The following is a 12268-nucleotide window of genomic DNA, read 5'->3' on the forward strand; positions in this document are numbered from 1 at the left end:
CTTGTGGGTCAGAGTCCAGGTGACTCCCAGATATGTTGTTGTGCATCAATGCTCCAGTGGGATTCCCTCCCGGGTCATGCTCAGAGCCCGACTTGCAGCATGCAACCAACCCTTCCTGACGGGAATCAGAGGATCCTAGAGTGGGGAGGAACCCACAAAAGGGCCACCCTGCCCGGCCCCCTCCTTTCTTTCTTTCATGCAGGAAGGGAGGAGAAGCACCACAAAAGCAGCCCCAACAGATGACCACCCAGCCACTGCTTAAGAACCTCCAAAGAAGGAGCCTCCCACCACTGAGCAGCCCTTCCTGAGGTTCAGGTGGATCTCCTTCCCTGTCCTTGGAACCCACGGCTCTGCTGAGGCCTCGTCTCCAGGGCAGCGGAAAGGAAGCCCCCTCCCTCTTCCTCGGGCCTCCTTCCCCATGTTCACACGTGGCTCCTCTCCAGCCCCCTCCTCTCGGTCTTCTTTTCTGGGGACTCAACAGACCCCGCTTCTCTTTCAGCCAGAGGTTCTCAACCTTCCTGATGCCACGACCCCTTAATATAGTAGTTCCTCATGTTGTGGTGACCCCCAACCATAACATTATTTTCGTTGCCCCTTCATAACTATGATTTCTCTACTCTTCTGAATCGTAATGTAAATATCTGATATGCAGGATGTATTCTCATTCACTGGACCAAATATGGCACAAATACCCGAAGCGCTCAAATTTGAATACTGGTGGGGTTGCGGGGGTGGAATTGATTTTGTCATTTGGGAGTTGTAGTTGCTGGGATTTATAGTTCACCTACAATCAAAGAGCATTCTGAACTCCACCAACTATGGAGTTGGACCAAACTTGGCACACAGAACTCCCATGACCAACAGGAGATGCTGGAAGGGTTTGGTGGGCCTTGACCTTGCGTTTGGGAGTTGTAGTTCACCTGCATCCAGAGAACATTGTCAATTCCAAATAATGATGGATCTGGGCACCCTGCAAGGAGGGTGCCCAGGGGAGGGTGTCCGGATGTTGGATATGAGACCTTCCGGAGTAAGGGAGGGAGGGAGACGTCTCTGTGCATGGCCCCAGGAATCGGAGGAGGAGCTGGAGCTGAATTATAATATTATAATAATGACATACAATAATAGTATTATAATAATATGCTAATATAACTGACATAATAATAATAATAATAATAATAATAATAATAATAATAATAATAATAATAATAATAATAATATAAACCAGGGGTCCCCAAACTTTTTAAGCCGAGGGCCGGCCCACAATCCTTCAGACTGTTGAGGGGCCGGATTATCATTTGGAAAAAACAAAAACAAACAAATTCTGATGCACACTGCACATGTCTTATTTGTAGTGCAAAAACAACAACAACAACAAGAACAATAAAAGAACAATACAATATTTAAAAATAAAAACAATTTTAACTCAACATACATTTATCAGGATTTCAATGGAGAGTATGGGCCTGCTTCTGGCCAATGAGATAGTCAAGTTAATTAGGGTTGTTGTTGTTGTGTGCCTTCAAGTCATTTCAGACTTTGGGTAAGTCCAAGTCTAAAATGTATTTATTTATTTATTATTTACTGCATTTATTTACTACATTTGTATCACAGCCTTCTCACCCCAAAGGGGACTCAGTGGCTTACAAATTATATGTACATAGAATATATTATATTATTAGCATAGCACAATATTAGCATTATATATTACTATATTGAACTATACCACTATACTGTAATATTATTAGTAATATTATATGTAATATAGAATATATAATTAATATTATTATATGGTATTATTATTAGTGTTATATTGTATTACATTATAATATTATTATCAATATTATATGTATATACAATATATTATATTATAAAACTGAGGGCGGGGGCCAGGTAAATGACCTCGGAGGGCCGCATTCGGCCCCCGGGCCTTAGTTTGGGGACCCCTGATATAAACTCTTCTCTCCCTTCCTTCCTGCAGATAGATATAGGGTTGTGTCTGTGTTTATCATCCTCTTTAAACCCCAGTCTCTCATTTCCATTCTCCCTTTTTTTTTTAGAAACTCTTACGTCTTAATTGTTTTAAAACATTTACTGCGGAATTTTCTAACGTTAATACTGGTGTTAAAGGAGATAATAATAATCCCTGGCCTCAATTTTATTTTGCGTTCTTTCCAAATTTCCAAAAGGTTTTTAATAACTAACGGGCTGGTTACAGGGACCATCCCGCACCACTATGAAAACAGCTCCACTGGCTTCCAACAAGTTTCCGCACCCTATTCAAGGTGCAGGTGATTACCAAGAAAGCCCTATACACTTGGGGTCCAACCTCTCTTCAGGACCGCATCTCCTTTTACGAACGGTCGCGAACTTTATGATCTGCCAGGGAGGCCCTCCTCTCGGTCTGTCACTGTCTCAAGTAGGGTTGGTGGGGACAAGAGCGAGAGAGAGACTGCGATGGGGGGGGGCTTCCTTCTCGGTGGTGGCCCCGTGGCTTTGGAATGCCCTCCTGAAGGAGATCAGGTTCCCCCTTCTCTTCAAGCTTTCTGGGCACAACTGAAAACACGTTTCTTTGAACAAGCCTTTGGACCAGGATGAGCACCTTCCTCACTCAACTTGAGGCCTTAGTGATGGATTCTGTTAGTACTTTATGGACTGAGACAGGTCACAGCCTGTTGTACCCGCAGTTTTGCTGCAGTGTTGAATTTTAATCGGTTGGGTTGTATGTTATTCAATGGAATTATTGTTTTGTGTAATTATTGATTGTTATTGCTTTATTTGTTATATATTTTGCTGCATCTTGTGTGTTCTGCACAATTGTGTGCTTTTGTGAGCCACTCCGAGTCCCTTCGGGGAGATGGTGGTGTTATGAATAACTTCTCAATAATTTTAAAGCATAGGTTCTTTTTATTGCAATTTCAGTGTGAGAGGTATCAGAACGTTTACACAAACAACAAAGAGTGACATTAGACATACAGATTTTATGTAACCACATTGGCTTGATAAACAACCTACAACAGACAAAGCGGGGGGGGGGGTTACATTTTCACTCAGCATTCACACACATCTCCATGTATTCATCCTCGTGCATCCATCCAGATATTACCATATCCTTTCTCCCTCCTTGGAGAAGCACCTGCTTAGGCCAGGCCCTGCTTCCTCTGCAGCATAGTTCCAAAACGTCAAAATGCATCCTTTTTTCCTACGAACAATGCCAAGTATCAGACACAACTGTCTCCCTGCAACCCGTATCATGACTCCAAAATGCACTCCTTCCTCTTCCCTTGAGAAAAGGAGGCCCAGTGACAAGACCGCTTCCATGCAAATCTGCCACTTTCCCATGCATCATCTCCACTGAGCATGGCGGACGAACAGCATCGCTGTTTGTCACAATTTCTGGATCATCATTAATAATAATAATAATAATAATAATAATAATGTTAATTTTATTTCTAGACCGCCCTCTCTCCCCAGAGGGACTCAGGGCGGTTAACATACATATAGACGGCAAACATTCAGTGCCCCAACTACATCACTAATATCAAAAGTATAAAATGACAATAGCATACTCATTATAATAAAAATTCCACATTAGAAAAAAACAATACAATTTAAATAAGACACTTAGTAAAAACATAGACACTTATATAACAATATTTTGCTGATGTTGTCCCAAAGTTGCAAATGAATGATAGACGTCTTCCATCCCGGAACATCCTGGCTCCCTCTCCGTTTCCTGGACCAGATGTTGACTCTTCTTGATTAGTGTTGGCCTTGTGTTGACTTCCTTCTTAACAGTTGTAAACATTTCCTTATCTTAAAAAAAAAATTGTCTCTGCCCCAAAGGTTCATCAAATCAGCAAATGTTGACAGATGTAAACATTTCTCTTCTCACTGTTGCAGTTCTTATCCAAGTTTACCAGATAGGTAAACTATTTCAGTTATCATTAGCAGGTTTTAATTACTCTTCAGCAAGCAGGTAGTTAGTCATTGTAGGCCTTAATATTTTAGGATGGTGTCTCCAAAATTATTAGCTCTCATTCATTCATCTCTTCCATTTATACCATATATTCATATTTCATTTTATCTTATTACAGTGGCGGGGTACAAATAAATAATAATAACAGTAGTAAAACTTTATTTATATACCACCCTATCTCCAACAATGAAACCAGACAACAACAAAACATAATACGATAATGAGCATAAGTGCGCTAAACATACAAATCAATCAATTAACCACAGGCGTAGGAACCAATGACAAAATACTCCTTCAGCAGGCCAGGATACAGGGGTCAAGGGTTCCACGTTGGGGTGGCCAACTAGCAGGTGCCAGGCGGGTCAAGGGCAACAGTATGGCATGGGAAAAAGTTTAGATATAATGTTTATATTTATGTAAGGGGGTTACTCTGTTCATTATACCAATTCTTTTTAGACTTTCCTTTATTTTCTATCAAAATATACTCTGGTTTCCATTCTAATTTCTTATCCTCTTCTTCTAGCCCAGTGGTTCTCAACCTGGGGTCCCTCCCCAGATGTTTTTGGCCTTCCAGTCCCAGAAACCCTAACAGCTGGTAAACTGAACTGGCTGGGATTTCTGGGAGTTGTAGGCCAAACACACCTGGGGAGGGACCCCAGGTTGAGAACCACGCTTCTGGCCCTTCCAGTTTTCCTTGCTTCGCTAATCCTTCGACTATGTACCTTGTTTGGTTGGCATGATCATATAATTTAATATTTGGGAGACCTAACCCGCCTTCTTTTTGTGGTTTATACCATTTAGTTTTACAGTAGAGTCTCACTTATCCAACGTTCTGGATTATCCAACGCATTTTTGTAGTCAATGTTTTCAATACATCATGATATTTTGGTGCTAAATTCGTAAATACAGTAATTCCTACATAGCATTACTGTGTATTGAACTACTTTTTCTGTCAATTTTGTTGTATAACATGATGTTTTGGTGCTTAATTTGTAAAATCATAACCTAATTTGATGTTTAATAGACTTTTCCTTAATGCCTCCTTATTATCCAACTTATTCGCTTATCCAACATTCTGCCAGCCTATTTATGTTGGATAAGTGAGACTCTACTGTATTTATTCTGACTCTTTATTTCCATTACAGTCCATGTTTAATATAATTTACCATTTTTAAAATTTTTGGTCCAAATTATTATAAGGTAACATCTGTATCTATATCTATTCTAAATCTAATTTAATCTAAATCTATCTAATCTATCTAAATCTAATCTAAATCCATAATAAAAGCGAAAACCCGTATGTGTGTGTGTGTGGCCCGGATGCCTGCTCACACAGACAGCCTCCAGCCCCCACAAACAGGTTGTACTTCCCATGGTTAAAAATCTAGCAAGTCACTCTTTTCCACTGACATTTTGGTTACAGCGAGCCCCATGAACATGCAGCCCAGCCCCTGCCAATGTCCTCCCCAAACACTACAGCCCACCACCCCAAGGAATGCTTTAGTTTGGTGACCATTTCATCCTAGATTTTGCTTTTTCTTCCACCACAGGCAGGCATCCCAGGGTTCTCCATTGCTGTGGAATTTGCATGACCCCTCCTACTGCCCTTCCCTTCCAAATCTGTCTGCATAACAAACACAGCAGAACTGAGCAGAAATAAACTTACTGGAGGAGTTTGGGGATTGACTGCACATGGTGGAAGTTGTAGTTCGTCTTGCATCAAGTCAGAGCACTGCTGTGACTCCTACTGGGGAATGTAGAGGAGTTGTAGTTCACCTACATCTAGAACGCTATGAACCCAAATAATGATGGGCCTGGACCTAACTTGCCATGCATACCTGATGTGCCCACATTTGGTGGGTTTTGAGGGGAATTGGCCCAGGCATTTGGGAGTAGTAGGTACTGGGATTTATAGTTCACCTGCAATCAAACCCTACCAATGATGGACCAGGACCACACCTGACACACAGAGCCATCATAACTAATAGAACATATTGGACTAGTTGGGGGGGAAAGGGACTTATAGTTCACCTGCATCCAGAGAAAAAGTGACCCCCACTGACAATGGACCAGGACCACACTTTGCACAGAGAAGCCTCATGACCAACTGAACATACTACAAGGGTTTGTGGGAATGGGCCTTGATTTGTAGGCAGGTGAAGGCTGGGTTCTGGTCTTTGGCTGGGTTCTGTGGTCTTTGGATACAGGTGTATCCAAAGACCACAGAACCCAGCCAAAGACCAGAACCCAGCCTTCACCTGCTGAAAAGCCTTTCCCCACAACAGAGGGCAGGAAATAGAGGCGGAAATGGACAGGGGTGGAACGGGCTGGGCAGGAAGGAGGGTTTCCCGACTGCGCTGTGCCTGTGAATTTGCATGCCGTCCTGCGGCTCAACCAAGGGAGTGAACAGCCCAACGGGGACTTAGTCCAGGCGAGACCAGTTCTGTGGACATCTCAGCATGCCTAAATGGGGTGTTGAATTTGCCAGGCAGGAAGGCAACGTCTTTGGGAATTTGGGGTTCCTTTGAGAGATGTAGGAAATGTGGTGGCAGCAGAGGTCTAATGTGGGATGCACAGGAGACGGACCTGGGATCCCTTGTGGCCTGAAAGGGAACCTGAAATTCATGAAATCTTCAGGAAAGGGATCATTGTGCCTCTTAAGATTAAACTTATGCTGGTAATTCACGGAAACCCTTTATTCAGAGTGAATGAAGCCCCGTCTATGGTCTGTCTGACTGTCTGCCTTTTGTTTCTTTAGCCGTGTTTAGGTCAAGCAAAAAAAATCAATGTGGCTCTTTAGTATTGTACGAAGATCCCTTTTTCTTCCATCCATCCCTCTTTCCTTCCATCAATCACTCATTTTCATCCTCCCTCCCTTCTTTTCTTCTCTCCTTCTGAATCCATCCCTTATTGTTCATAAATCGGTGATCACCTTTGTTTGTTTCTGTGTGTCCTTGAGACCCTTCATATCTCCATTTCTTGGTGGTTCCATTTTCAACATGAGCCATGAACGTAAAAGAGGATAATCTTGGAAATAAAGGAAGTTTGCAGCGTCATGTTTAACCTTTTGCTTCTTTTTTCTTGATCAGGGAAATGAAGACCCTATGAAGTCACCACAGGCATGAAAAGAAATTATCAGTATCTAGTATAGATTTAGGAATCTGGAAACCAAAGGGCAATAATGAAAGAAATCCTGCGGGAAGAAGAAATCCTCTCTAGGTGCCAATCTTGTGAAACTCAATTTTGATCAGAAAGAAAAAGGGAACATTCACGTGTTTATATCGCAGTCAATCATAACTGTCAACATGAAGGAGAAACCCTTTACATGTCTTGAGTGTGGAAAGAGCTTCAGTTGGAGGAGCCATCTGCTACGGCATGAAAGGACTCACACTGGGGAGAAACCCTTTGAATGTCTGGAGTGTGGACAGAGCTTCACTCATAGTTCAGGACTACGTCAACATCAAAGGACTCACACTGGGGAGAAACCCTTTGAATGTCTGGAGTGTGGACAGACCTTCGCTCGTAGTTCAGGCCTACGTCAACATCAAAGGACTCACACTGGGGAGAAACCCTTTGAATGTCTGGAGTGTGGACAGACCTTCGCTCGTAGTTCAGGCCTACGTTTACATCAAAGGACTCACACTGGGGAGAAACCCTTTGAATGTCTGGAGTGTGGACAGAGCTTCACTCAGAGTTCAGGACTACGTCAACATCAAAGGACTCACACTGGGGAGAAACCCTTTGAATGTCTGGAGTGTGGACAGAGCTTCACTCAGAGTTCAGGCCTACGTTCACATCAATGGACTCACACTGGGGAGAAACCCTTTGAATGTCTGGAGTGTGGACAGAGCTTCACTCAGAGTTCAGGACTACGTCAACATCAAAGGACTCACACTGGGGAGAAACCCTTTGAATGTCTGGAGTGTGGACAGACCTTCGCTCGTAGTTCAGGCCTACGTCAACATCAAAGGACTCACACTGGGGAGAAACCCTTTGAATGTCTGGAGTGTGGACAGACCTTCGCTCGTAGTTCAGGCCTACGTTTACATCAAAGGACTCACACTGGGGAGAAACCCTTTGAATGTCTGGAGTGTGGACAGAGCTTCGCTCATAGTTCAGGACTACGTCAACATCAAAGGACTCACACTGGGGAGAAACCCTTTGAATGTCTGGAGTGTGGACAGACCTTCGCTCGTAGTTCAGGCCTACGTTTACATCATAGGACTCACACTGGGGAGAAAACCTTTGAATGTCTGGAGTGTGGACAGAGCTTCACTCATAGTTCAGGACTACGTCAACATCAAAGGACTCACACTGGGGAGAAACCCTTTGAATGTCTGGAGTGTGGACAGAGCTTCACTCATAGTTCAGGAATACGTCAACATCAAAGGACTCACACTGGGGAAAAACCCTATAAATGCCTGGAGTGTGGACAGACCTTCGCTCGTAGTTCAGGCCTACGTTTACATCAAAGGACTCACACTGGGGAGAAAGCCTTTGAATGTCTGGAGTGTGGACAGAGCTTCACTCATAGTTCAGGACTACGTCAACATCAAAGGACTCACACTGGGGAGAAACCCTTTGAATGTCTGGAGTGTGGACAGACCTTCGCTCGTAGTTCAGGCCTACGTTTACATCAAAGGACTCACACTGGGGAGAAACCCTTTGAATGTCTGGAGTGTGGACAGAGCTTCACTCAGAGTTCAGGACTACGTCAACATCAAAGGACTCACACTGGGGAGAAACCCTTTGAATGTCTGGAGTGTGGACAGAGCTTCACTCAGAGTTCAGGACTACGTCAACATCAAAGGACTCACACTGGGGAGAAACCCTATACATGTCTGGAGTGTGGACAGACCTTCACTCGTAGTTCAGGCCTACGTTCACATCAAAACTCTCACACTGGGGAGAAACCCTATACATGCCTGGAGTGTGGACAGACCTTCACTCGTAGTTCAGGCCTACGTTCACATCAAAACTCTCACACTGGGGAGAAACCCTATACATGTCTGGAGTGTGGACAGACCTTCACTCACAGTTCAGGCCTACATTCGCATCAAAGAACTCACACTGGGGAGAAACCCTATAAATGCCTGGAGTGTGGACAGAGCTTCACTCATAGTTCAAATCTACGTAGACATCAAAACTCTCACACTGGGGAGAAACCCTATACATGCCTGGAGTGTGGACAGAGCTTTTCTCTGAGTCGAGCTCTACGTTTGCATCAAAGGACTCACACTGTAGAGAAACCGTAAAAATGCATGGAATGTGGTCAGAGCTTTTCATGAAATAACATTATACATAGACATCATAGAATTCACCCTGGAGAGAATGGTGTTAATTGACCTCAGAGTGTCATTCTAACACGTAGAAAAGCAACTCTTGCAAATTTTGGAAATGTGGGCTCAAAGTTGGGACATTTCATCACATGTGATGCATTGTAGAAAGCCCCCTCGATGGATTGTCACCTTGTCATGGTGAGGGGGTGGTGGTGATTGTCACCTTGTCATGGTGAGTGTTCCAGTGAACCTGCGGGCACAACCACCGGAGTCATGCACTCCCAGGAGTGGCCACAGGGGAGGATCCAGACCAAGAACAATCCGAAGACCCTAAGATCTCAACGGCGGAGCAGGCGGAGGATAACATGGTACGGTTTCGTATGTCCCTGCTCCCCGTGGTCTCCATTCCCTTTATCTTTCTCACCCGAGTTTGTATCTTTGTATTCATGTGGCCGGCCCTGTTTTTCCTGTTTCTTTGATTTGCGTTGTAGTATATATTGTATATTATTACTTATTGTATTGTTTAATTGCTCTATGTTATGTTGTATTTATACTTGTTATATTGTTTTGCTCTAGGCATGGCCCCATGTAAGCCGCCCCGCGTCCCCGTTGGGGAGATGGTGGCGGGGTATAAATAAAGTATTATTATTATTATTATTACGGTTCGGGACCTGCCTGTCTTCGTGACCGCGTCGTCCCCTATGAACCCACCCGTTCGCTGAGATCTTCTGGGAAGGCCCTCCTCTCACTTCCGCCCTCCTCACAACTGCATTTGGTGGGGACGAGAGAGAGAGAGAGAGAGAGAGAGAGAGAGAGAGAGAGAGGGCCTTCTCGGCCGTGGCTCCCCGACTCTGGAACTCCCTCCCCAGGGAGATGAGGTTGGCTCCCTCTCTACCTTCCTTCAGGAAACAACTGAAGACTTGGATGTTTCGGCAGGCCTTTGGAGATACAGTCATTAATTAATCAGCCCCAGAGGGTTTTTAATAATCTATCCCGTTTTTATTACGATTTTACCATTTATGTGTTTTAAATGCAATTTTTTATCCTGTATTTTTGTTTTAATTGATATATTGTATTACTGTTTTATCTTTTTATAGTGTGATTTGTATTATGTTGCCTATGTTTTGTTCTATGTTGTTTGGGCCTCTGCCCCATGTAAGCCGCCCCGAGTCCCCACGGGGAGATGGTGGCGGGATATAAATAAAGTTTGATTATTATTATTTATTATTATGTTACAATTGCTGTGAAGGTGGAAGAAGGCTGCAACAGACTGAGGAGCCACTGTCGTTGTGTATTCACACCACTGCTGGAACCTCACTCTGTGAAGACTGTGTGTTGACCGGCCGTGCACCGACCTCCACACATTCAAAAAAATCACGCACAGGCATCTTCCAAGAAAAATTACTGGAAGACCATCATCCTCGAACTACGAGGGATCGCCTAAGAAGAATTGTAGAAAGATTGAACTAAAATACAGTGTTCCGTCACTTATCGTGGGGGTTATGTTCCAGGACCACCCGCAGTAAGTGAAAATCCGCAAAGTTGGGATGCTATATATTTATACATTATTTTAGTACAGTAGAGTCTCACTTATCCAACATAAACGGGCCAGCAGAATGTTGGATAAGCAAATATGTTGGATAATAAGGAGGGATTAAGGAAAAGCCTATTAAACATCAAATTAGGTAATGATTATACAAATTAAGCACCAAAACATCATGTTTAACAACATATTTGACAGAAAAAGTAGTTCAATACGCAGTAATGTTATGTTGCAATTACTGTATTTATGAATTTAGCACCAAAATATCACTATGTATTGAAAACATTGACTACAAAAATGCGTTGGATAATCCAGAATGTTGGATAAGCGAGTGTTGGATAAGTGAGACTCTACTGTAGTTATACACTATTTTAAGTCTTTATCAACAAATCGTGTGTTGATAAATCGCCTCCATCTCCTGTTGCTGCTTGGGCTCCTTTTCTCTCCCTTCGGCTTCTCCTTCCTCAGGCTGTAAATTGTAATTTTATTGGATTTATAATAGGCTTTTAGAGTTTATTGAAAAAGCGCGAAACAGCGAATCTGCAAACAGTGAACCGTGAAGTAGTGAGGGAACTCTGTACGTTCCATTCTGGAAGTAATTACTGTATATTATAGTAGAATAATGAGAAATAAAAATTAACAGGTAGAATGAGGCTTTTAGACACGTGTCCACGTCTGTTTGTTAGTTCAGTTGTGTGTCTAGGTAGGTAACTGTTTCGCAGGTTGAACTACAACTCCCACACGTGTGGGTCGGTCCCCAAAACCCTCCAGTATGTTCTGTTGGGGATTTATAAGGGTCAAAACGGCTGAAACTGGAGGGGTTGGTAGACCTGTTTTTGGCCCAAAATGGGGTTTAATGTTGAATCTAGAGCGCCTTTGAACATCCTAGCCTTCTTCGGTGTTGGTGGCATGGGTTTGGATTCCATTGTCTTCCTTCAGACATTCTTATTCCTATTATGCTTTATACAACATATATTCACTGCTTTGATCCTCATCTCTTCTTTTCCACTGCCTTGTCTATCCCGCAAACCCCTCCAGTGTTTTCTGCTGGTCATCGGGGTTCTGTGTGCTAAGTTTGGTGCCCATCTGTCATTGGTGGGCTTCCGAATGCTCTCTGGATGCAGGGCGAACTACAACTCCCACACACCAAGGTCAACCACCCCCAAACCCTCACAGTTGGCCATGTTGGGTCTGTGTGCCCAGTTTGGTCCAGATCCGGCATCCGCTTGTTTTGTTCTGGACCCAAAGGGTTCCTGTTCTTTGGATGCCGAGTGTTCAGGGAAGAGTGAGGTCCGTGAGATCCAGGAGGCCCTTCAGAGACCACGTCTGGTCGCTTTGCTGGGAAGTCATGCAAACACGTTCACACGAACGGGAAGGTTGGAAGATTTGGCTCAAACAGATTTTAAGTTAATAACTTTTAAAAAATAGAAGATAAAATTTGGAAACTTGAATTATTAAGTCTGGATTTGA

The 12268-nt window shown here is 43.4% G+C and overlaps 1 protein-coding gene across 3 annotated transcripts in view; it reads left to right on the forward strand.

Annotated features, from left to right (window-relative positions):
- Positions 1-11458, forward strand: part of LOC134294568 (zinc finger protein 850-like) — a 256756-nt gene extending 245298 nt beyond the window's left edge. For all 3 annotated transcript variants that reach the window (XM_062966108.1, XM_062966107.1, XM_062966110.1), the window contains exon 2: positions 7066-11458. In XM_062966108.1, the coding sequence (XP_062822178.1) occupies positions 7282-9231 (1950 nt within the window). In that variant the 5' untranslated portion in view covers positions 7066-7281 and the 3' untranslated portion in view covers positions 9232-11458. The remainder of the gene's footprint in view (positions 1-7065) is intronic.
- The last annotated feature ends 810 nt before the right edge of the window (positions 11459-12268 follow it).

This window comes from Anolis carolinensis, unplaced genomic scaffold (assembly GCF_035594765.1).
Source record: "Anolis carolinensis isolate JA03-04 unplaced genomic scaffold, rAnoCar3.1.pri scaffold_17, whole genome shotgun sequence".
Classification (NCBI taxonomy): Eukaryota; Metazoa; Chordata; class Lepidosauria; order Squamata; family Dactyloidae; genus Anolis; species Anolis carolinensis.